The sequence below is a fragment of the Centruroides vittatus genome, unplaced genomic scaffold, assembly GCF_030686945.1.
Source record: "Centruroides vittatus isolate TY-2023 unplaced genomic scaffold, ASM3068694v2 contig_2490, whole genome shotgun sequence".
NCBI classification, from domain to species: Eukaryota; Metazoa; Arthropoda; class Arachnida; order Scorpiones; family Buthidae; genus Centruroides; species Centruroides vittatus.
In genome coordinates this window covers 68,255-94,628 of record NW_027121576.1, presented here as the reverse complement: position 1 = coordinate 94,628, position 26,374 = coordinate 68,255, and the positions used below count along the sequence as shown (strand labels likewise).

At 30.5% G+C, this 26,374-nt stretch overlaps 1 protein-coding gene across 1 annotated transcript; it reads left to right on the top strand.

Moving 5' to 3' along the window:
• LOC136971385 (uncharacterized) lies at positions 1-25,770 on the top strand. Its single transcript, XM_067265829.1, has 9 exons — positions 1-81; positions 967-1,213; positions 7,667-7,901; positions 10,290-10,473; positions 11,909-12,020; positions 14,456-14,524; positions 23,079-23,159; positions 23,243-23,335; positions 24,357-25,770. Exons 1-9 carry the CDS (start codon positions 1-3, stop codon positions 25,754-25,756), a joined length of 2,502 nt encoding a protein of 833 aa, XP_067121930.1. The 3' UTR covers positions 25,757-25,770.
• Positions 25,771-26,374: the final 604 nt, after the last annotated feature.

Genomic DNA, 26,374 nt, shown 5'->3' with positions numbered 1-26,374 from the left:
ATGGCGAAGGCAACTGGACTATGGGAAATAGAAGAGATCAACATCAGCGAAGCCCTCCATCTTTCCCAGCGACAGGAAAACGTAAGGTTCATAGTGGATCCTGCCGCCGTGCGACATGTTATTAGAAGAATTTTGGACTCTCCCAACTTAAAATACCCATAGTTGCTCGTACTGCTTCTACGGGGGAAGGGGTTGGACCCGGACGTTTCAAAATAAGTAAATGAATAGGATATTGTATTAGTGAAATTTGTGTTCGTTAATAACTACTTTCAAGACGGTGAAGAGAAGTTTTATAACCAAAATGAAATTGATATGAGCAGTGTAATAGGTCCAAAATTACCTGAAATAGTGATGAAATCAATTGAAGTAGAATTAAATACAATTGTAGGTGTCATTCATTATTTCCGTTATGTAGATGATATATTAATATTATACGATAATGAAATAATTAAAGATATATATATATATATCTTCTAATATTTCTATATATGGTGTGATAAACTCTTACCTGAGATAGCGTTTGTAAATATGAATCAAATACTATAATATAATATAATGGAAAGATTAGATACAGGAAATAATCTAATAATTTTAATCATAAACTTATTAAATCTGTGTGCAATACTCATCGAATCTCTTCTCGCTACTAAAATATATAATTTTTTAAATTACATACTACGTTCGAGTCATAACGAAATATATGATTAATTTTAATTCGTAAGGTCGTATTAATGTAATTTTAATATTATGGTTAGAATGGGTATAAAAATGGTAAAACAAAATTTATTATAGACTCACATTTATAATAATTACAATTCATTTAAATATATAAAATGTAATTACTTTTACATTAATGGGTAAAACGTACTTAATATAAATTTGTCCGAACTGACAAAAGACTGACAATATGGAATAATAAATAATGTTAGTAAGCTAAGTCAATTAAACTGTTTGAATTATTTTCAGCTTTATCGATATTCTCCAACAATGAAAACAAACAACATCACGATTGCAGTTCAACCGTTTTATTTCGAAAGAACCTTCACTCCTGATTTTGTTAGATATTTCTTTGGAAATTATTGGCATTATTCGATCTACATGTGCGTCATCTACTTGATGACCATTAAGATCCTTCAGCATCACATGAAAGGTCGACCTCCTTATAACTTGAAAGTGGCTTTTACAATTTGGAATGGGCTTCTGGCGACGTATAGTATCTGCAGCACTTTCAGAGCAATTCCAGTTCTCTACGAAGCATTTAAACGATTAACATTTTATGAAATTTCATGCGATAAGAGTTGACAGAAAATACACCTGTGATCTTATTCTGGACAACAACATTTGTATTTTCTAAAGTTTGGGAATTTGGAGACACAAATTTCATAATATTAACTAAACGAAATTTGATTTTTCTTCATTGCTACCATCACGTAACATTAGTTATTTCATCATGGTATGCTTCATTTAAAGAGTCAAGCTATTTAATCATTATCGTCTACATCAATACTTTTATACATTCGCTGGTGTCTAGTTATTTTACTCTAAAATGCATGGAAATAAAGATATTTTCAATTGTTTCCACGATGATCACTGTTATCCAAATTATACAAGTGATATTTGGATTTCTGCTAACGTGTTGGATTTATTGGCTTCTCGTAAATGGACATGAATGCGATACTCCGTTCGAAGTGTTCAAATTTTTCTTTTTATTGTCATTGTCATACGTGTATTTGTTTACTGGTTTGTTCTATATCTTATATTGGCAGATATAAGACAAACGAAAAGGAAGATTAAATATAATATTGCATTATTATATGTAACAGACAAGCTATTAACGTAACAAGAATAAACACATCTTTATAAATGTCTGGGTGTTTTACTAACAATTTTTAATGTATCACGTATGGAAAAATTATGGTTTAATTGAATATTTTAATTTGCCTCACTTAAATTTCAATGTATCTCAAAGTAAATTTCTACAAACGTGACAATTATGTTTATGTCTTTTTAACATATACAATGTGATAAATGTCATTTCGAAATATCGATTGGATTTGCATATGAGTCGTTCACTGGCCAAATCGATTAACTCTATTTTTAAATCTTTAATACAATCGTTATATTTTTCGAATTCATAAGTGAAATTTCAGATATTATTTCTGAAATTGGTACCTCTGTAGCAGAGTTTAGTATTCTGCAAATGGAATAGGGACATTGAAGTATGACCCATTCTGTGTACTGTACATCAACGAATAATCATATCGTATGATGAACAGAAAAGTTTCGTTAAATTTTTTTTAGAAAATGAAGAGAAACTTGTAAAAAGTGCTTGCGGTTTATCAAAAGAACCTTGCATTGCAACCATAATTTTCAAATATATACAGATGTCTTCAGTGTGTCTTACGCCTGTTTTTATTGTTTTTAACATTAAGTTATGTAATGAAACTCCTATGGATAAATATATAAAACAAAATACAATAATTTACACTAAATTTTCAATGTAAGTGTCTATTGATTTACCCGTTTAGAACTTTTAATTACCTATTATGGCTGCAGTGACTACTGAAAGTAGTCCTAGTCATTATTATCAATTATTATAGTTTAGAAAACCTAGTTATGTAACTGAAATGTCAAAAATAGCTTCAATTACAGATAAAGAAATATATTTTCACAACTACAATCAACGGAAACGTTTTAAGTAATAATATCAACTTTAAATTACTTACTTTTAAATGTACAGTACCCTTCGTGATATCACTTCATACAAACATATGATGTAGAGATGGCACGGTAAGTCGAACACATTTATAGAAGGTGTAACTGCAAATAATGATAAGATAATTTAATCGTAGAGAGTGTTTGTTCGTTAATTTCTTTGTAATTTTGTTTACTTTCTTCCCCGTACAAAGAGTGAAAAACATTGTACTAAATGAATAAATAATAATAAATACAATTTCTGGTAAATAAGTAATATTAAATTTTTAAAAATTAACACTGTTTTCTATCTTTAAGTACTGTATTTCGCTTTTATTTATCGCATTGAAGTTGTGAAATAATAGAAAATGACTCATTGGATTTTCCCGTTATCTCTTTTAGAAAATGCTGATATTATACAGCTTAAGTGGTATAATGATAATTATAATAATGAAGACATACGCAAAACCTCATAATGCGTGAAGAACTATTAATTATAGATCAAGTTGCCTATTGATAATAAAAAGAGATAAATTTTCTGTGAAGTAATTTAAAATCTGAAGTAGTTAGATATGACATGTATCCCTCCTCTATCTCCTCATCTCCTTGATCTTTAACCACCAAAATTTTATGGCATCAATCACCCTAATAATCAAACCCCCCTAAAAAATTTCAGAAATTTCTGCCAAAAGTTACAGGAGTTATTAAGCTTCAAAATGGGTAAAGAAAAACTCCTCCCCACATACATACCCACATTCTCTCACTAACATCCATACTTACAGAAAATTATCCCCAATTTATTCCCTCTCGCTCAACGTTTTAAGGTTCCCAATGTCCAAAAATGTAAAAAAATTGATAGAATTAATAAAAAATTATTTCGTATTACAAACTTCATTTCTACTTTTCGTATATTTATTATTATTTTCTTTCTATGAAAGTAAATATAGTGTAAATATAGCTATTTAATCTACTCTGTTAATTGGTTTAGATCATTAATTATTCTGCTTTTACATAAACTTCATATTCGGATGTAGTACTGTACGTGCTTTAAATAAATCTAATAATTTTTCATGCGTTTAAAAGCTTGCTTATATTGTCTTTCTCTCTCTCTCTCTGATAACTTCAACCACTTATCAATAACTTAATTACTGTACTCCAGCTAAAGTAGATAAGATGGCGAAAGGAAGTATAATTAAGTGCAATTAAATCAGAAGCTTTAAGTACAAACTACCCTGTTGTTAATGATAGATTAATATCGCTATAGAATTTACAACTTTGTTTGATTAACATATACAGTCGACTCCGCATAAGACTACACCCGGATAACTCGACACCGTCGGTTAATTAGTCAATTTTCTGTGGTTCCGGCCAACTTACATAGGCCATAATGATATTAACCTTAAAAAACTCGGTTTACTCGACATCGAGTCATTTTTAAATATTCATCCATTTATAGAAGCAAAAAGTTCTTTGCGTATGGCATCCTGAGATCTATCATTTTAAGATCTATCAAGAGAAAATTCAAATGAGTTCTGTGCTCTTTCTGTATATTAACAGTTGTAGTTAACAGTTAACAGTCTATATATTAACGTGCTTTACTACCACAAGTAGCAAATAAACCTGATGAAATGGATATAATGGTTGAAAGAGCTGAAAGAATTAAAATCATTTGGTTAATTTAAACAATGCTACAGATGATTTAAGTTTGTATTAAGTAGAATCTGTCTCATAGTCAAAGGCGTATCTGGGTTTCTCAGGGTCTAGGGCTTATTGAAGCTCAATGAAGCCCTATTTTTTTATTAAATTAAGAATCTTTAAATTGAAATTTAAAATTTATTTTTATAACATCAAAATCATAGTTGAAATATATTTATTTGTTGTGTTGAATAGAGAAACTTTATATCGATAAGTGCTCATTGTTAATGAAAAAGTATTAAAAATTTATGATAATTCAATTTTTGTGGGTCATTGACACTCGGGAGCCCAAAGCTTAAGCTCTATTAATCGCATGTACTGTACAGTACATTCGCCCCGGCTAATAATGGTTTAAAATATCTACAGAAGGTTTAATTGATTAATTACGTAAACTGTAGGATACAAACGAAAATATATCTAATAAATTTGTGGAAATTCTAGATCTATTTTTAAAATCAGGTGAAGTAACAGAAAATAAAGTGGCTTTTACCAGCTTTTCTCCATTTCAAACACCTGATAGGGTTTCTACCTAGGAAGAAAATGACCCATAAAAGCCTGTTTTACAGTTTCTAACAAACTATTAGCAATAAATTTTTAAAAGTTAATAATATAAAGCTGTGTTACTTGTGGAAATGAATTTCATGGCGATAAAATGTTAAATGCCAAACAAATTATATAAGTAATAAAAATGTTTTCCCTATTTTATCCAATGTTTATCTTATTTTAAACATTCGATTCCGAACTTCTCCACTTAATTAAGTGTTATCTTTATATACATATTTATTCCGCTTTCTCTTGCTTTATTTCCTGTTTTAATTAGTTAATTAGTGAGTGACGCTATATTATATTTAAAACCTTTTCCTTCTTTCTAACAATTATCGCAATGTAATTTGACGATTTTATCTTTGGCTCGTTGCCAGGAAAGTGGCTTCACAATACTGGTTAAGCGAACCAATGACATTTTTCCTTCTATATAAAAAGAGCCATGCTATTGGCTTATTGCCCCACTCATCTAACAACTTCCTCTTTATTGCCAACTGTTAAATAGATTAGACAGACAATAATAATTATACTAACTGCCCTTTCACACATTTAAATTCAATGGAAATCATGTATAAAATACTGATATTAGGAGCCTTATTGGTAATGTTTAAGTACATTTTTTAATTACTTCTTCCTGTTATGTATTATTAAACGTGTGTAAACAATTAAATTTTACTGCGAAAGAGGCAAAATGTGCTTAGTTTAATATCTAATTCATTGGCTAAATTATGGTATGGAGCCATTCGTATAATTTCAGTTACGAAAATTGAAGTTGATGATCATGTAATTGTATAACCTGTCACCAAAACGGGATTAATGTTATCACTATGAAAATAGAGAGAAAGCTCACAACAGATGCAATAACACGAGGCGATGGCGTATCTTATTGGATTCGCAGCTATTCGTTTGTTTAAAATGATCACCAATTAATTTTTGTTTCTTGGCTTGTTTTACTAGTTTATTTCTTGAAAATTAGCCACAAAACTTCAAACGTTTATCTGTCTGGAAAACTGGCAGCCACTCAACAATGTAAGTGTCGTGGTTTCTCGAATATGCAGCAGTGGAAGCCGTAGTATAAGCGTTAGCACCGTCCTGTTAAAGTCACTTTCATGAGCTGATCGATCGAGAGACGAGAGGAGGCTGTCATTTGTCTCTACTAGTCAACTGTTTAACGCTGATTAATAAGGAACGCTATCATTTACGCCAGCAATACTGCATTTCTTTATCTTTATTGAACACTTAACTTTCTACAATCTGTAGTTTTTATCTTTTAGCCATTTAATGGCCATTTTGAACGAAACATGCCTACCAATCTATTCATCCCACACAATTGCAGCCTCTGTGTGTCTTTCTGCTAGTTGATTTTTTATATCTGGGATAAACATCCGATCTTTTTTCTTATCGGGATATCTGCTAAATGGTTTATAATGTGTTTCCCTTGCACGGCAGTACAAAAATGAATGTTTTTATCATTTGTGGGTGCTTTTTCTTCTTCGCATTGTGGAAAATGAGTTTACTCGCACTCATTTGCCACAATGCGAAGCAGAAAATAGCAGAGATCGACGGGAACTGTAACTGCCACTATTGCGCGAACTGTAAGACCAGGGCTTTTACTACATGCAATATCTTTAAGCGTAACCTCTGCAATAATTCTTCAATTTCATGTCACTTTTTGTAATGCGAATGACATAAAAACTTTCTCTTTCTAATTTGCGGCGCACCTACCTCCTCAATCACGACACTTTTTTTTTTATGAATTTTTAAAACATTTCCTCTGAAGGGGTGTACGGGAACACGGTCGGGAACAAGGTATTATGAACGGAATAATTGTATTTTAGCAAGTACTGTTGTAAAGATCGTAACCCGAGATAACAATTAATATCTTTAAAACACAATAAACACGTTTAACAATTAACGTCTTATTGGCATTATCAAATACAGAATTAACATCCCTGCACCAAAAAGCGACATTGTATTAGTTCTTCTTACGCAACGCCTGTAAAAATGCCGTGTGTGACAGCGAATAACGTAAAAAATACATATTTAAAATAATTCTAAAAATTTTCCCTCTGACAAATGCTATATTGAACAATAATAATTGTTTGCCTCCATAAGAAGTATTTATTAATGATCACTTCGAAAAACGTACGAAAAACGTGACAACGGGACTCTCGTTCATCTTTTATAGTAAATGAGTATTATTTAATTGTTTACATGCAGCAGGAATTATTAATATAAAGTAACATTTTATAATATTGCTGTTTTATTTGTTTTGATAATTAAAGCAATGCGATGGCCCTAACGTTAATTATCTGGAATGATTTTTCACGCATTTAGAGGTGAATCAATTCAGTTGTTTCAATTGTTTTTACATTGAACGTATCTAAAATAATAATACGAAACTTTTGGTTAACTAATTTTCGGTCCTCCCTATAAAGTTATATAAACGGTCTGTTTGTATAGCGATTCAGTTATTGTTTATTCGCTCCTTTAATTAAACATAGAGCAATTCCCGGACACATACGATGTAACAGTGAGTTACTTGTTCAACTGACTTTTGGACCACCCCACAACATTTTTCGTCGTACAGATATATAAACTATACATCAAATTCTTAGTGAAGTTTTGTGTTTTCCAATCGCATTATTTTACATTTTCTATAAGAAACAAAGTCGTAACAAGGTATTTAACATCTCACGTTAGTACCATTATTTATTTATGTTTTGTTATACAGGTGTGAATATCAAAGGTAGCAGTGTTCCGAGTTCATATCCTGTCAACAGATGGAATTGTACGTACCCATGTTATTACGATGAGGATGATAGTAGAGAATGTAGGAAATTATGCCTGAGATTAGGAGGAGAGCACGGTTATTGTTACTGGTTTGCTTGTTACTGTGAGAACCTGCCTGAAAGTGTTAAACAGATTAAACATCAAGGAATGTTTGGTTGTAGTAATGGTCGTCATTGGTATTAGATGCCAATATAAAACCCTCATTTTCAAGCACGAATTCTTGAAAACAGACTCTGTCCTTTATGCTGGTGGCACTTCGTCGTCTATTACAGTTACTGTTATTTTCTCGATGGAACTGTTTCTCATTTTAAAAATATTTAACCAGACATTATATTACTTTAATTGAATAATGTATTGCTTTTAGCTTTTAGCTTTAGTGTATATCAATTAGACACATATACACTAAAGCTTATCACGCCAATTAATAACCGATAACCGGTGTGATAAGCCCTTATGTAGATTTGTCTAATTGATATAGAGTAAAAGTAAAATAAATAAAATAAAATTATATTGCTTATTATAAACAATATGTATGATAAACTTCAGTTTTATTTTGATAAACATTTCGATAATATACTAAATAAAATATGTTATTGCAACTACTAACTCTTCTGTGTTATTTTAATGTATGTGTATGCATAAATATTTATTATAGATACACATATGTTCATAAATACTGTACATACCTGCGTATTTATACAAATCTCGATTTAGCGCCACGCTCTTTTGTTAGTTTGTTAGTAAAAAGATTGTCTCCTTACTAACAAACTTTAAGCTGTGTCAAGTTTAAATTTTGATCAAACACCAAACAATTAGAATTATATACAATTTATCGTTTACTACAGTTTAGCGCAAAACCCAATTTAGTGCTAATTTTAGAAACACACACGGTAACAGTAAATCGAGGCTTGACGGCGTATAAGTCATACTTCTTGGTTCTTAGTACTATTTCTACTATGTTTATGAATGAAATTTTGTTACAAATATAACGAATTTTTACTAATTTGAATTAGTGATTTTAATGTCATATTTCTCATATTGTAATAGTTATAAAGTCTGTTATAACCTCACTGTTGCCTAAACACCACCCTAAATGAACAAGAGGAAACAGTATTCATAAAAATTACAAGGGAAAAGATAATAAAGAAAGACGATTAAATTTGTTATATTCAGTCGAACCTCGATTTAGCGTCACTATTCATTCGCTTATGAAGTTGCCATGTTATCGAGTGTAGTATATTTAGCAATCACTTCTACGTACTATATTTCGAGTGTTTGAAAGCTAAATAATTGCATGATCATAACAGTTTGCAGTGAAAAACGAAAACAATACATTTAATAATTTACCTATAATGGAGGGTTTTATTTAATACACGTAGTGAGGAGTTCTAGCATTAGTTACGCGAGCGCTAAATAGAGATTTGCTATATTATGTAATACAAATAAACTGCACAATTCAGGAGGTATTCAAGCAATTTCGGCCATCACCAATTAATTGCCTTATTAACCTGACAAAATGTAATTAAAAGGAATTGTTCGCATTACATTTTCAATGTAAGTGTCTACTGATTTTTCTGTTTACAACTTTTAATTATCTGTTATACCCGTCTATTGTTAGTGATTACTGAAAGTAATGCTATCCCTATTTATCAATCATTATAGTTTAGAAAACTCGGTTATGTAATTAAAATATGAAAAATATTTTCAATTATAAATAAAACAAATAAAATTATTCACGCAACTAATTAGCATCAACGGAAATGATTTTTCAGTAATACTATCAACTTTAAATTACTTACTTTTAAATGTACCCTTCGTGATATCACTTCATAGAAACACGATGTACAAATGATAGGGTAAATCGAAGGTGTAACTGCAAATACTGATAAGATAATTTAATAGTAGAGAAAGAGATTCTACGTTAATTGCGTATTAATTAATTTGATAATATATATTATCTGCTATTCGTAAATATAATTAGTATAAAATAAATAATAATACACCAGCAAATCTCTACGTGTTTTTTTCCGAGTATACACTCAGTCAAGTTATGTATCGTGAATGCTTTATCTTAATAATCAGTTTTAGGTGTTAAAATAAATAATAAGCAGTGTCATAAAATTTACGATTTCTGATAAAGAATTAAAAATTTTCTAATTTCACTATTTTTGTTACTTTGTTGAGAGTTTTTAGACTCTTAATCTTCGAAGGTAAATATGTATATCTATTGCTATTACTATTAATAAACATAGTCGTGGTAATTATATCGATAAAACTTGTACGGAAGTAACAAAACTGTTTCTAGAGCCGTTTGATATTCTGTCGTAGTCTTTTCACTTCTTTCTGTAGAAATTACAGAATATGGTTACAGATGAAATACATTTATTACTAAAATACTTTAAAAATACTAACAATAGTTTTCTACGCTTATAAAAATAGTATCTACACGATAAAATTACGAAGATTTGCTTAATATTTCGGATTTTTATTATTTATAATCCGTTTTTATTTATATTTAATTAAGTATGTATCGTAGTTAATAAAATATTAGCGTGTAACTAAAGCTACGAGCCTATGATCAGTAATGTTTTTACCATAAGGATATGGTATGATGTTTCGTCTTCGACTGCGAGGGACGTCAAATTAGCAACCAATGAGAAGCGTTTTTTTTTCTACGAGGCAACCTTATATTCCAGGACCATGCAGCTCAGTACTCAAAAACCGGTTGAAACAATAGAAGAAAAGACGGTAGAGACAAAAGCTTCGAGGTCAGCGACAGATAAGGAAATACGGGAAAAGGCAACTTTACGTAATAATAATAATAATAACGAAGACATACGCGAAGCAACATAATGCGTGAGAAACTGTAAATTATAGATTAAATTCTTTATTATCGATAAAGCCTACCAGTGGCCGAGCGGTTCTGTCTCTAAAACAGGGGGAGTGCGATTGCGGGTTCGTGCCGCGCTCGGACGGGCTGGTCATGTGGGTTTTCTTCACGTTTGTAACACCTGTATAGGGGCCAGTTTTCCTTAAAAGACTTCCCAGAAGGCATTCCTTACCCTGGCGTATCATTACGATCCAGAAAAGGCAACGGGGAACCACTCTGGATATAACTTCATCCAGGATACACCTTTGCGCGTTACTAACCACCTATTAACCTGCGCCAGGTGTTCGCCGACGTCAGATGTTCTGATATGAGACGTAGTAGTAGTATTATCAATAAAAAAAAGTTTTTTTACAAAAGGCACATGAGTTATTCAGATACACAAAGTGGTTAAACTAAGATGGCCCCACATTATCACCTACATGAAAATACTTCGATTTTTCTCATTTCTCAACGTTTGAAGGTTCCCAGTGTCCAAAAATGTAAACATTTCACAAGAGAGTCATTTTTTGACCGATCGCCTTACTCTGTTATATATAACAGTTGGAAAATTAACAATTAATACAGAAAAACATGTTCAAAACAAAAACCTGTCTAAACCGGAAAGAATTCTTCGGAACGAAGGGATTTTCTGCGTTAATGAAAACCTGCAGAAAACAGATATCTTCAAAATAAAAATAAGTATTCGTTACTGAGCGAGTTCCGGTTTAGACAGGTTTTACTATCTTTGTAAAATTGATAGACATAATGTAAAATGTTGTTTCATTTCGTGTAATATCTCAATATGAGGTAAAGATTAAGGCTTACCGTGAAGTAGTCCGCTTCTATTATACTATATTAGATGCCGTTTTTGTGTTTTTGATTGCGGTTTAATAGTGTACTGTACGTCACGAGAATGTACACTAAGAAGAGATATTTCGAAACTCTCCCGCGGGGAGAGGTTGTTAACACTTCCTCAGTAGGAGGAATTGGGTTTATCTGCTAGTATATAGATATAGCTGTTGTTTTTATGTATATATTCTTGAATGACACAATTATGCATTACGCTATCATTATCATTTAATTTAATTTTATTTGTTTTAAGTACTTGAAAATAACAAGATAATTTATAATTTATATTAATTTAATTTATAATTTAAATTTTAAGTGATTTCTTGAAAACAAAATTACAACATTAATTTTATAAACTTTAAAAGTAAGTAAAAATTTTCTTCGATCTGAAATATAAAATCTTTCAGTTAAATTTGTATTATGTTTTTATTATGTTTGAATGATATGCATACATTTTCATTTTAGATAGGAAAATATCGATATATTCAGATAAAAAAAGCAGATCTGTTAAATTCTGATTCACTTATTAAAATCAAATCTGCCTTCGTACTAAAATATGGAGGAAACTCAGGTAAAGGTAAATTTTTTTATTAATAAAGTTAATATTATTTGAGACACAAAATACAAAAAAGGCTGGTTAATGTTAACCTAGGATCCAAAATGGCGGCGGTGGGATTTTTTCCCTACGTTGGAGACTGCGACGGGGAAAAATTTTTTCCCTCGATTCAAGATGGCCGCGATTCCGGCCGCCATCTTGATTTTCTCTGCAGACTCCGCGGATGTTAACCGAAATAAAAAATAAAAAAAAAGGATTTTTTTACTCACATTTCGATGGTGGTTGCCTGCTTTTTCCTATCTTTTTTTCCTTTCCGAACGTACTTTTTAATATACGCCCTTTCTCGTACTTTCTTTTACATATTACGGTGTCGTCGATTTCCACCGTTTTATTCGGCCCTCCTATTTTAAACGATGGCAAATTACTCACAGCTATAAGCATTACAAACCGTATGAGATTGAACCAATCGACTCCCGTTGTTCTTAATATGCCCGCCGCAGTCGCCGAGGTCCTCGCCGTATATTCCAGACATAGATGGTGCCATATAAACGTCAGAATGCAACCCCAGCAAATGTGGCCAAATTTACTTTTAATTGTTCCTTCGAAGGCAGAAGTCTTCGTTCCGCACTTACTACGTCGCAATAAACAGCTTTCTCTATTACTCCGATAGTATAATTTGCATATAAAAACGCAATGAATGCAAACGGACTCGGTCGGCTGTAAACTTAATTTTACAGCCAATTTCAAAGCGTTATCGATATGGGGAGGCAAACCTACCTCCAAAAAGTCGTCTTCCATTAACTTGTAGAAATCACGGGTGGTGCATCTCGACAAAAATTCGGCGTTGCAACTCAAATCGGCAATACTACTCATTATCGAACAATTGGCAATAAACTAAACACGGGGAGGTGGGGAGGAATAAAAATGAAATATCGTAACCAGAAAAAAAAAACACAGCAATTATTCCAATACGCAATTCGTCGCAACACTGCGGTAAACGATTCCGACTGGAAACTAGTCGATTTGCATAAAATTGTATTAAAATGAACGGAAATCACGTCACAGATCGAGCATTTGCATATTCGTTCGTAACACCACTACGAATTCCCCGCCGATATTACTCTCGCACGACGTCACGAAAAAGCTCCCTCTACCGTCGCAAATTTACACACACGACGGTCGCCGTTTTGAGGTTACAGGATAGTCGGCAACGTCGAACTCACCGGTTGAAACCGAACAGGGAAAAATTCTAAACGGCGTCGACGTCACGACTCTAGGGAAAAAATTTTTCCCCACAGCGGTCGCCAAGATAGGGAAAAAAATATTACCGCCGCCATTTTGGATCCTAAGGTAACATTTACCAAAACGCTATTATATATAGACAACTTACAACAACAATTACACAATTATAAGAGTTACAATTTATAATCATTTCTAATAAAGATTGCGTTCAATCGTGCAATTAAAAGAATTCGTGTATAATTGCAGAATCTAGCAAATAACATCTCAGATGTCAAACCTGATAACAAATGTTTAATATTCTATATAAGTCTATTTTGTCATGGAATTATACGGAAAAACAAACAACAAATGGTTGTATTTTGACTGACTTAAAATTAAATTAAATGCTACAACAGTTCTTTAGTAATGAAAGCGATGTAACACCTAAAGATTATCGTTAGATTCGTTAAAATGTCTGAAGAAATAGCCGAGTTGAATATTAAACAACGGTTCCTGCTACAGAAATTACAATGTATCATCCAAAAACACGTTGAAGTTTGGCTATGCCTCGACAGAATAAATGAAGCACTGAGCGATATCTTATGTATCAATTACACCTTTTACTTGTATTTATCCTGCTTCTTATCGTATGAAGCATTGTTTGTTGAAATGGAAACTACTTTGCGAATAACTACGTCACTTTTCGCCGTGGGGTTTACTACTGGAGTAATTATATTCAGTTGGGCTCTTTCTACCGTTACTTCATTAGTAAGTGAATAATGTTTTATGTGTAGAAATAGAGTTCTTTTGAAAAGCATATTATTTGTTTAATTTAAAACATATATAACATTTGAAAATTTGGTTCTAACAAATTTTAAATAACTGATTAGAAATATATTACTAATTGTTTTCAAAAATTTAAAGCTATTACATATTTAGTACTTAAATTTCTATAATTCATATTGAACACAAAGTCATATTTGTCACAATATACGTATATTGTTCTTGACTCTTGACTTAATTTTAACTAACTAAAATTAAAATGTATTTAACTGTACTTCTGGTATATAGATTTTAGTGTCTTCTACTGTAATTTCAGCAGTTTCAATTGTCAATAACCAAATACAATATATCACAATTGAAAACAATATATTCAAAAACTAAACAAAACAACTTGTACGTTTCATATTCTTTTGTATTTTTCGCTTTGAAATAATTCAATATTTGAATTTCAGATCTACGACAACTTCGTGTCCATCGAGAGAATTTCACCAGCAGATCTCCCAGTGACTTTCAAGCTTCAGGTATTTCTTTAGATTTTTCATTTTTCTTTCGAACTTTGAGCTAGATAAAAAATCTTAAATCTTGCTGCATATTCAGAATAATTTATTGTGGGGATTAATATTAAGTATGCAAATTTGTACAATTAATGTATAAGTTGTTTATACAACTGAACTACTACTAACGCTCGCTGAGAAAGTTATTTATTCGACTAGTTTTACATTTATTTTTAAAAGCCTTTTTCAGGTTTCTAGATAAAAATGTGATTCGTTATCAACTACAACAGCTGAACAATTGTCTCAGCAAATATTGTTTTGGTGTATTACTGTTATTTTTACTGTGTACGGAATGCCGTTTATATTGTAAACTGTTGCAAACACTAAAAAAATTGGTCTGTGTTTAATAATAAAGAAAATTACAAGAATAAGGTCTCGCGAAGGTCTTTCAAATATTAGGCTATTTCCAGCTTCAAGATATTTTTGATAGCGCCTTATATTTACTGTCACGTAAATAATAATACAGTGTATAGTTCTCTACGAAATCACAATTCATATTGAAAATATTTTCCAACATATTAAACACTGTTAGATATTTTACAAAAATATCCAACAGTGATATATACTTAGATATTCAATTCAGTGGATATTTTACAAAAATATCCACTGAATTGGATATTCTACAAAAAACATTGCTAAATTTTGCTGTTAGAAATGATCGTGAATAATATGAATTTTGTAAACTGTTTATTTTTGCCGAACCTCACAACGCCAGTTAGTGTAATTGTTAAATAATATTAATATAATGTTCAAAAATTTATATGGTAATTAAAGCGTAATCTTTTTTAGTTGACTTCCTTTGTCAAGAGGTTTACGAAGCTTCCTTTGGGATTATCAGTCGGAGGGTTTTTCTACGTGAAAGAAGACTTTGTCATAAAGGTAAAGGACATTCTATATTTACCCTTAAGCAATTATTAATACCGTCGACTTTTTTTTAATTTCAGGTAATAGAAACGTTACATTCGATATTTTCGACATTGATAGAAATAACTGGTGTTATGGAACAGGAAAAACGCTGTGTTGTAAAGTCTGTCTCTAATTCCTCGTACATCATTAAGTAAACAGTTTTTGTCTATTTGTATAATTGAGAGTTAAAGTTAAACTTTATGTTTATTACTCCACTTGATTGATAATATATATACCAATGTATCGATTTAAGTGATGCAATATGCAATTACATGCAAGATAATGACGCGTATTGTTTTGTTTCAGTTTCTTTTTGCCTGATATTTGGATGATGATAGTCGCTTGCTTAGTCAATTTATACTTAATGTTTATATCTGTAATTAATGGTAAATTGTAACTTATGATAACAGTGTAAGCTCTATTCGCTTTGTTAGTTGTGGCAAGTAATCGAGTATCGGTAGACAATGTTTGTAAACAAACTTGTTTTTTCTCTGGACACGAATATTCTAATTTCTGTCGATATGTTTTGACTTTCTTGAAAAAAAGTCAAAACAGATCGATAGAAATTAGAATATTTATTTTAATACATTTGAAAACAAGAAAATACAATGTTTAAGTAAAATATAGAGTAAATCGAGCGAATATGCCTAACATTCTGCATATGATGCAAAAAACTGTAAATTATGTTTTATTTTATAGATAAACTGATATGGAAATTTCCTTGAAAAATAATAACTGTACCTTTTAAATATGTTTATTGTGTGTGCACAATACTCAAATCTTTTGCATAAAGTTAGATTTTAATATTTCGACTTATAATTTAAATGAAAAATGATTGGAAAGTTTGATTTGAGAAGAATTGTAAAATGATTTTTTTGTGCACATTTTATGATAAGCGGAGAAAAATAACACTTTTCATCACATCTTCCAGCATTATGTTTTTGTATTTTTAAAAATAATTGCCGCAAAAAAATGCAATTGAAAATAACTGACAGTTGTTTTTTCATCAGAATCTATAAAAATCTGCGTGGGCAAAACCACTAAACACTGGTAATTAGCACTAATTGTATATTTGATTAATCAGCTGGCCGCGTGAAGTTTTTCGGGTTTTCTTCACGTGTTTGAATCCTGAATAGGGGCCAGTTTATAATAAAAAGTCCTCCCGGAAGGCACACAGCTTTCACATATTGCAGCGAAATGCATCAATTGGTTCGCTATGATAGAAAAATCTAATTTAAAGTAATGCTGTTCGAAAACCGATTATATGAGATATCGTAACTCCTAATCGATGCATCCTCAAATGATAATAGCATAATGCTTACGAAATAAGAGCACGAATAATAATCTTTAGCGCTTACCTAATACAATAGAATGTTTTATATTATTGATATTCTACTACACTACTTAGTTTTAGCACTATAAATAGCTTTTATCTTGATATATAATACGAAAAAAGTTTTTGTTTTAGTTTATCAAACATTGAAAAGGCTTTATTTATGTGTGCCAGAACATATACTTTAATATTTTATTGTAAAAAGAATAAAAATTACGACTGTTAAATGTCATCTGACAAAACTACATTTACAACTTTATCGTTATTCGCATTGTTTTCTTAATCACACAATATTAAAGTGCACTATGATTAGTTATGTTTGTAACTTATTTCAACAGCTTTACTGATGTATTTAAATAGAGTTTAATTAATGTACTTTAATTATTGCATTAAATTATTATAATAAAATTAAGAACTGAAACAATGTGGCTTTAATTTATAAACTTTTGTTGATAAATAAATGTATGAAAAAACCCCTGTCAACTTAATAGTATCGATCACATTACCATTAAGTGTTTATCGGATACTTAAAACTGGATTCATAGTTAAATGAGTTATTTAAAAAATTGCGGTGTTTCTTCGCGTGACTTGTACTCTATTTGTAACCACAACGGACAAGTAAACACACTTCATTTTAATAAAATATTCCGTACAGCCTAAAAAATTTTTGTCTTTGCTACTGTACCAAAATTTTTCGTAGCGTTGTAACCGATCTCAAACACCCATTTGGTCATTTTTTTTCATATACGCGATATTTGTATTTATTTACCTATTACACATAAATCTATTAAACTTGATTTGCTAGTGTTACTTTTAATTCTGATCTTGTGTGGCACCTATTGTTTGTACGGCTCTAAAACTAATTTTTGTTTGTTACCTCCTTATTGAAGATTGTCGTACATGATAAAATTATTTATTATTTCTAAAATATAAACAAACTACATTTAATTATACATATGTACAGTACAGTGCGGAAAGGTTTTTTTCGTTTGAAAATATTTTTAACGAAAATAAAGGGGAATTTGAAAAAAGTGCTGCTGGTTTATCACAAGAACCTTGCATTGCAACAATAATTTTCAAATATATACAGATGTCTTCAGTGTGCTTTACCTCTGTTTTTATTGTTTTTAAGATTATGTTATATAATTAAACTCCTATACATATATAAATAAAACAAAATACAATTGTTTACACTAAATTTTCAATGTAAGTGTCAACTGATTTATCTGTTTATAACTTTTAGTGACCTATTATAGCTGATTAGTATTAGTGACTTTTGAAAGAGTTCTAGCCCTAATTATCGATGATTATCAACAATATTTTTGATTATAAATAAACAAATAAAGTTATTCACATATCTAAAATCAACGGAAATGATTTAAAAAATACAATCGACTTTAAATTACTTACTTTTAAATGTATCCTACGTGATATCACTTCATAGAAACATGACGTTCAAATCGGGTAAGACAAACATATTTATGGAAGGTTTAACTGCAAATAATGATAAAATAATTTAACACTAGTGAGAGAGATTATTCGTTTAATTGCGTATTAATTTGATAATATATATAGCTTGTTTTTAATAATAATAATTAGTATAAATTATAGAATAAGTTGTGTATTGTCGGTAAAAAACCAAACTTTGTGCAAAGTAATTTAAAATTTGAAGTACTTAAATATGACACCTGTCCCTCCTCTATCTCCCCATTTCCTCGACCTTTAGCCATCAAAATTTTATGACATCAGTTCACCTAATAAACAAACCTGCCTGTAATATTTCAGAAATTTCTGCCAAAAGATACAGGAGTTATTAAGCTTCAAAGTGGGTAAAGAAAAGCGTGCTTCCCACATACATACCCACATACAATCACTAATATCCACACTTACAGAAAAATATCCCCAACTTTTTTCTTTCTTTCTCAACGTTTGAAGGTTCCCAGCGTCCAAAAATGTAAAATTTTTGCGAAATGAATTTTGACCAATACCCGTAATTTTTCTGTTAATCTGTTATATATAACAACCGGAATAATAAAAATTAATACGTTAAAATCTGTTTTAAACAGAGCCATGCCTAAACGGAAAAAATTGGGGGTCAGATTAATAAATCTACACGTTATTAGCGTTTACAATTTTGTTTTCTTTTTAAATATAAAAAATTCGTTAATGAACACCATATTCGGACATAGTACCTGCATTAAATAAATTTAATAATTTTTTATATGCATTTATAAGACTGTTTATATATTTTTTCTCTGATAACTTTAACGATTTATCAATAACTCAATTACTGTACTCCAGCTAAAGTACGTAAGATGGCAAAAGGAAGTACAATTAAAGGCAATTAAATCAAATCCCTAAATACAAACTACCCTGTTGTTTATAATAGACTAATGTCGCTGTAGTATTTATAACTCTGTTTAATTAACATATATTTGCATTTTTATATATTCTGAACTTCTCTGCTTAATTAAGTTTTATTTTCATATACATATTTATTCCGCATTTTCTTGCTTTATTTCCTGTTTTAATTATTTAATTAGTGAGTGACGCTATATTATATTTAAAACCTTTTCCTTCTTTCTAACAGTCGTCACAATGTAAGTTGCTGATTTTATCATTGGCTCGTTGCCAGGAAAGTGGTTTCACAATACTGGTTAAGCGAACCAAATTTGATTTCACAATATACGTATTTCTAACTTACAAACGAGCAACGCATGCGCAAATCTCGTACTACTGTCTGTTTGTAGAGAGTGTCGCCATTTTGTATTTTATTTTGATTCCGTTTTCGGTCCCCCGAATGGTGTGGTTTTTTATGAGCGCATGATTTGGGCACCTAATACTCTGTGCCAAATTTCAACTCCTGACATGTACTCCTTCATATTTCTAAGCTGGTAAGACATCAGGCAGTACGATTTTATAAACAAGACATACTGTAGTCTTGTCAATAATGGTATAAATTAACTAACCAGCAATGTTATAAGTTAAAGTAATGTCGACTCGATAAAAAAAAAAATTAAGTAACAAGCCATCATCTTATCTCTCTTATCTGAAGATAATAGCGGTGACTACGTAACACGTATTACTATTTTAGTCATACGTGTTACGATCATAAGACTTACACAACGTGATTAGCAAAGATAACGACGCTATCTGTTATCCATATCAGTACACTTTCGGGGTGGTTAGTTTTAGTTCGGTTTTCTCTGACGGTTTCTCTGTCTTCCTTTATCACTGACTACAGCCAGAATATAAAACCTTGTTTCTCGTAATTGTCACGTAGAGGAAAACATCCAAAGGATAAAAGAACGAAGAGTAGAGGTAATTCAAATGTTTTAATTATAATTTCTACAACAAAATAGTTATCAATACTAATCATTAATAAGAAGAATTAATTTTTTAATTTTTCCATGTTGTATTTTAATTTGTAAACAAAATAAGTATTTGTCAAGGGACTATTTCGAGTTTTCTACTGCAAGTTACACAAACCGTTTGTCATCCTACTGTATAGAACTGTCAACATTTAAAACTTTTTATAAGCTCTTCTACACTGGGAGGGTTATGAGAATAGGTTAGGTCACTAAGAGTGCTTTTTATATCGATCATTTTGGTTCGGTTAGGATCACAACGAAACAGCCGGGTGGCGAGTGATGGAGCGAACTTATCTAAAGATCACCAAAAAAAATTTTGGGTTTATTCCACTATTTAGGAATCCATCCCGGGTTATAAAGCGGTAGGCTGCCATCATAAATACTCAGCCGTACGGCTCTATACATACAGACATTTTTAACACTATGATTGATTCTATAGTAAGCAATATTTGATTACACATTTATGTTTTTACATGAACATTTTGAAAATTTTGGTTTTCTCTATGATCTTAGCAAGTTAAAAAATATACCAAAAAGCAAATATTAAAAAACTGTCAAGATTTACACTCAGTCATGCAAGTGGGTGAGAGCAGTGACTTCCAACCTTACGAATTATATGAAAAATTACAAACAATGATCCCAAATTTACCCAACTATATTAAAGATGTGAAACAGCTGTTCCAATTTATAACAGTTAATAACTTGAAAAAACTTCACCCAAGTATTTACATTGTCGTTCGAATTTTGTTCACAATACCGCTAAGTACTGCCTACGCTGAAAAGAGCTTTTCGAAATTAAAACTAATAAAAAATTATTTAAGAAATACAATGGATCAGGAAAGACTTTCTGCTTTGACAGTTTTATCTGCTTTTTATTTTATAAAATCCGTTTTCTTGCGCCACCAGAGGGCCTCGCGAAATGTACTTTACTCACATCAAATTTAGGTTTTGCCTGCACCACTGTCTATACACATATTTTAGGACTGCTGAACATTAATGCAAAGAATGTAGGACAATTATTATTAGCCTATTTCTTTTTGAACAAAAATAATATTTATGACATTCATAGTTGTTCTTTCCCTAACTTCATATATTATTCCATCGCTTCTAGTGGCCCCAGTTAGAACCACCGGTTAATGTTACCTATGGTTCCAAAATGGCGTCTCGACTCTGATTCCAACAGAAGAAAGGAAACATGGGGACACACGTTCTAACCTAACCTAACCTAGTCTATGAATTTGGTTGGTAATAATTATGGTAATTTATTAAAATAGGTTAGGTTATGTTAGAACGTGTGTCCCCACTATTTCCTTTTATCTGTTTACTGGAATCAGACAAGAGCCGCCATTTTGGAACCATAGGTAACATTGACCGACCCACCAAATCATTACAAAAGTAATTTATAGGTTTTAGAGTGTTTATTATGATTTAAGTGAGAGGGCTTAATTAGATTTTTAGATGGGTCTGAAATTAGTTTCGATTTCCAACAAAAACGCAAAAAATCCGCATCTAAAATAGCACTGTATAAGCCAAATTCTTCAGAGTACCCTTAAACGTCTCTCTTGCCTTCGCGGAGATAATTTCCAAAAATCCCTTTTTAGTGTTCATTTTCGTTACGTATCCCAAATTTCGACTTAAAACTCCTATCCATTTGGACTCTGCATTTATTATTATTATCATCTCGATTATATACATATATTTTGCAGTTATATTTATGTATGTATTTTTGAATGACACAATTATGCATTACATTATCATTTCATTTATTTTTTTAAGTACTTAAAAATAACAAAATAATTAGAATATTAATGTAATTTTAAAAAGTTGCAAAGTAACTAAAGGTTTTTTTCGATCTGAGATATAAAATCTATTTAATATCATATAATCTCTAAATTTGTATTATTGTTTTTATTCATTTAATCAATGTAACTCATTTCAAAAAATAATTTCGTTTGATTAATATGCATACATTTACATTTTAGAACTGAAATTATCGATATATTCAGATAAAAAAGCAGATCTTCCAACTTTTATGTACTAAAATATGGAAGTAACTCAAGAAAAGGTAACTTATTAATAAACTTAATATTATTTGAGACATAGAAAATACATAAAAGACTATAATATCTATACAAGTTACAACAACAATTATATAGGTTATACATTATATTCATTTTCATTATGCCATCAACTATGGACATCATTCAATCGTGCAACTATAAGAATTTCTGTATAAACACAGAATTTAGAAAACTGATAAATAATGTTAAGTATTTTATATAGGCCTAAGTCTATCTTTTCATGAAATTATAAAGAAAAACAATTAACAAATGGTTGGATTTTGACTGATTCATTATATTTTTTTAAGAAAGGAACAATTTATATTTAAATTCTAAATCAAACCTAAACTCTTCTTTTTTCTGTGAAGAGTGTATACATAACGTGTATAAAAAAGACTACACACTTTTAAAAGAATTTAAGTATTTCAAGTAAAACACTATTTCTTTTTTCCTGATACAATACTTCTTTAGGGTTAATGTTACCTTAGGTAGCCAAGATGGCGGCTTGTCTCTGAAACAGTGGAGATGCACGTACTAACCTAACCTAACCTATTCTGATAAATTACCCTTATTTTAATATTTGGTTAGCAATAATTATGGTAATTTATTAGGTTAGGTTAGGTTAGTACGTGCGTCCCCACTGTTTCAAAAACGAGCCGCCATCTTGGCTACCTAAGGTAACATTAACCTCCTTTAGTAATGAAAATGATGTAAAACCTTAAGATTCTCTTCATTAACTGCAAGTACACGATTTTATGTCAATGATTATGTTTTGTAGCATAAATATTTGTCTTATGACCTTATAATAGATATTAAAATCAATTCTATTACATTTCAATTAACATATTTAGTCTTAGTTATTGAAACATTACAGGTATTGGAAAGTTCGGCCTTAAATATCTTAAATACAGCAACAGGAAGAATAGCAAACAGTAACTATTTTTAAATATATACATTAAATCTCTAGAAGAAAACAAAAACAATATCTTAAAATATATTTTATTGCTATTATCAGGTATTGTAATCGAACACGCAGAAAACGTCCATGTGGGAAATAATAATATTAACAAACGTCAACCATCTAGTTCAACTGATAAAGACAATTCAGGTAATTGCAAAAAATCTAAGATAGAATATCATTTATAAAGTTAAGTATGGGAAATGAATAATTAATAATAATAATATATGCAAACGATTCATTTATATTTCTGAATTTTAAGTTTATATCAATAATAGAAATTTATAAATGACAATAAATAATTGAAATTTGTCTAAAATTGCCAGCACTTTTTGTTTAAAAAAGTCCTTTAGATAGGACATGGTCCATTTATCTACTGACTTCTATTTGTTAGAGCATAAATAAAAAACTTTGAATTAACTGTACAGTTTGTGTAGTAGATGGCAATTTTTTCATCAAACCACTTGCAGAAACAGATTATTTGGCAACAAATATAAAAGTAAATGTTTAAAGTATAATGTCGCATTTTGTTGATTGTTTATTCTCGCAGCTTATACTATTATGTTGCCTGTATTTAACATTCAACTCTGAATTTAACTAACATTGAAACATAAAATGTATATTAACTATACAAATGCAAAACTAAAATGAACTTGTATTTTTTACTTGTGTAAGACTAATGATAATAAAATAATGTATTTATCTATAAAATTACAAAAATATATATGAATATATGTAGACGTCATGGTAATTAAAGTTTGAAAGAGCAAATCAAAAGCGGAAAACCAGTATCAGAAATCGGCCTTGGGTGATGTTTTTTTGTTTTCTTAACACGATTGACACTTAAAATATTTGCAAGTACAACATCATGCTACATTTGAGCTCAAGCACAAATATCCCTATTATAGCTTAATGACCAGTCACAACTGCACCCTTTATGAGATCATTGTTCCACAGTAATGTAAATGAGCATAGGCATTATTCATGATGCTGGTTGAAAGTTTAGTTCAGGCATGACCCTATATTTAAAATACTTTACACTCGTTATAAAAAGTGGTAAATTTTTGAGTGTATTTAAAATTTACACAAGTAGTGTTTAAATTAGTAATGTTAAATTTTTCAAGTATAATAAAAACTATAGAAATATATTTATATGTATAATGTTTTTCAGAATCTTTTCAGATACAGAAAGAATCTTTAATGTATTATTACAACACTAAAAATGCTTACATGAAATCTTTGTTGTGGAGTGAAAAAAGCAAAGACTTACCCGTAAAAGACTATTTCATCAAACTTACAGTTCAGGAAGCAGATTTATTAGGGAAAAAGGCAGGAGAAGCTATTCAGTTTACACAGATTTTTCCAAAATCAGTCGACGAACATGTTGTAATCTTAGTCACTGGTGATCCCGGTTATGGCAAAACTACCTTTTGTAAGAAAATAGCCTACGATTGGGGTACCGATACATCTTGTTCCGATTATTTAAGACATTATGATTTTACTGTCGTTATTACTTTGCGAGAATTAGAGAAGAAAAGTATATCAGATGAAATTCTCCAACGTATTTGTGGAGATACAGATTCCAATTCCAGAAAGAAGTTAAGACAAAGAGGATTTAATTTATTAATCCTACTGGATGGATTCGATGAAACAGATGAAAAAGATTCAATTATACAGTTTATTACAAAAGATTCGTTTCATATTTCTAAAGAAATGACAATTCTTGTTACTTGCCGTCCTTACGCTGCCGAAAATATAAGAGAATACGGACATATGAGATTCACTATTCAAGGATTTTCACAACAACAGAAAGAAAAGTATATTAAATTAATTATTAATGATGATAAGGGCAAGCGGGATGAACTTTTAAACTTGATAAAATTCAGCAATTTTTATTGTGCCTTGGCTGAATGTCCGTTAATGTTGCATATGTTATGCTGTCTACCACAATCGAAATACTTTTACAAAATACATACAAGGACAGATTTGTTTATTCAAATCTTTCGTCTGTTGACAAAAAGATATAAGAGAAAATTGGGAGAAAAACATGATTTAATAAAAGGAAAGTTTTTCTATGGAGAAGACTTACTAGTTAAATTGGGAAAGATATATGTTGACGTAAGATCCGAAATGAGTAAAACGGATAAGCCCGTATTCATGTACGAGATGCTAAAATTGCCAACATTAAAAGATAAACAGTTAAAGAAACAGTTTACAGAAGAAAAAGACTATCAATTTATATTAGGACTAGACATATTTGGAAAGTATTCTGAGGTAGATGGAATTAGTTATTTCGATTTTATACATAGAAGCTTTTTCGACTTTATCATGGCTCTTTGTTATTACCATTCAATGCAAACCGCTCGTGATATTCCCTACGACTTTACAATTCTAACGTTTCTTAGTGGTCTTTATGGAGATGAAGAATTTTCAAATGAATATATACACACTATTCAAGAGAATATTCACTCTGTTCCAATTTGGCTTGAATGTGTTAATGAAATTAAAAACATAACGAACAAACAATTATTCTGTTCAATGCAAAAGTATATTTTGATTATACCTCTTTAGAAACAATGACAATTTTATTTTTTTAATGACAATTATATTTACTTAAATTGTAATTTTTACGGAAAGTGGCGATAGCTCCAGAGGACGTTTTACCTATTTTACATTTTGTTACGTCGGCAGTAGCCTATAAAGAAAGGTCGCCTTCGTATTTGTGGAAATGTGGACTTGTCAACTGGTAGCGAACGACGGAAGAATAAACGAAAAGCAAAGTAATTTGTTAAACGTTGTTTTTTTTATATACTTATACAATGACAATTTTATTTAAGCAACCTTTCTTTCAACTTTCTCGAATTTATTTTCTTTTTCCGGACAAAAAACATTTCTATGAAGTAGTTAGAAAAACACTAACAGACTTACACAAAATTTACAAAAGTTCTCATAAATTGGAAATATTTCTACTTTTGGATAGAAGTATTAAATTCGTCAAAGCAGAGGATAGCTTTGAAAATGAATGTTTTCCAGAAAACATCTGTGATATTCGACAATCCGTAAAGCTCATTCAGAATTTAATAAATAGTTTTAAATGGGATAAATTTAAATTTTTCTTTAGTGGTGTACTTGTCCACCTTACATGTATTAATTGTCATGCTCTACATTACAATATGTATCATTTTTTCA

Excerpts from the sequence above, each read along its gene's own strand:
- LOC136971385 (XM_067265829.1), top strand. The coding sequence starts at position 1 with ATGGCGAAGGCAACTGGACTATGGGAAATAGAAGAGATCAACATCAGC. Across the intron at positions 14,525-23,078 it reads CAGTGACTTTCAAGCTTCAG|TCTTAGTTATTGAAACATTA; the intron begins GTATTTCTTTAG and ends TAACATATTTAG. Across the intron at positions 23,336-24,356 it reads AACTGATAAAGACAATTCAG|AATCTTTTCAGATACAGAAA; the intron begins GTAATTGCAAAA and ends AATGTTTTTCAG.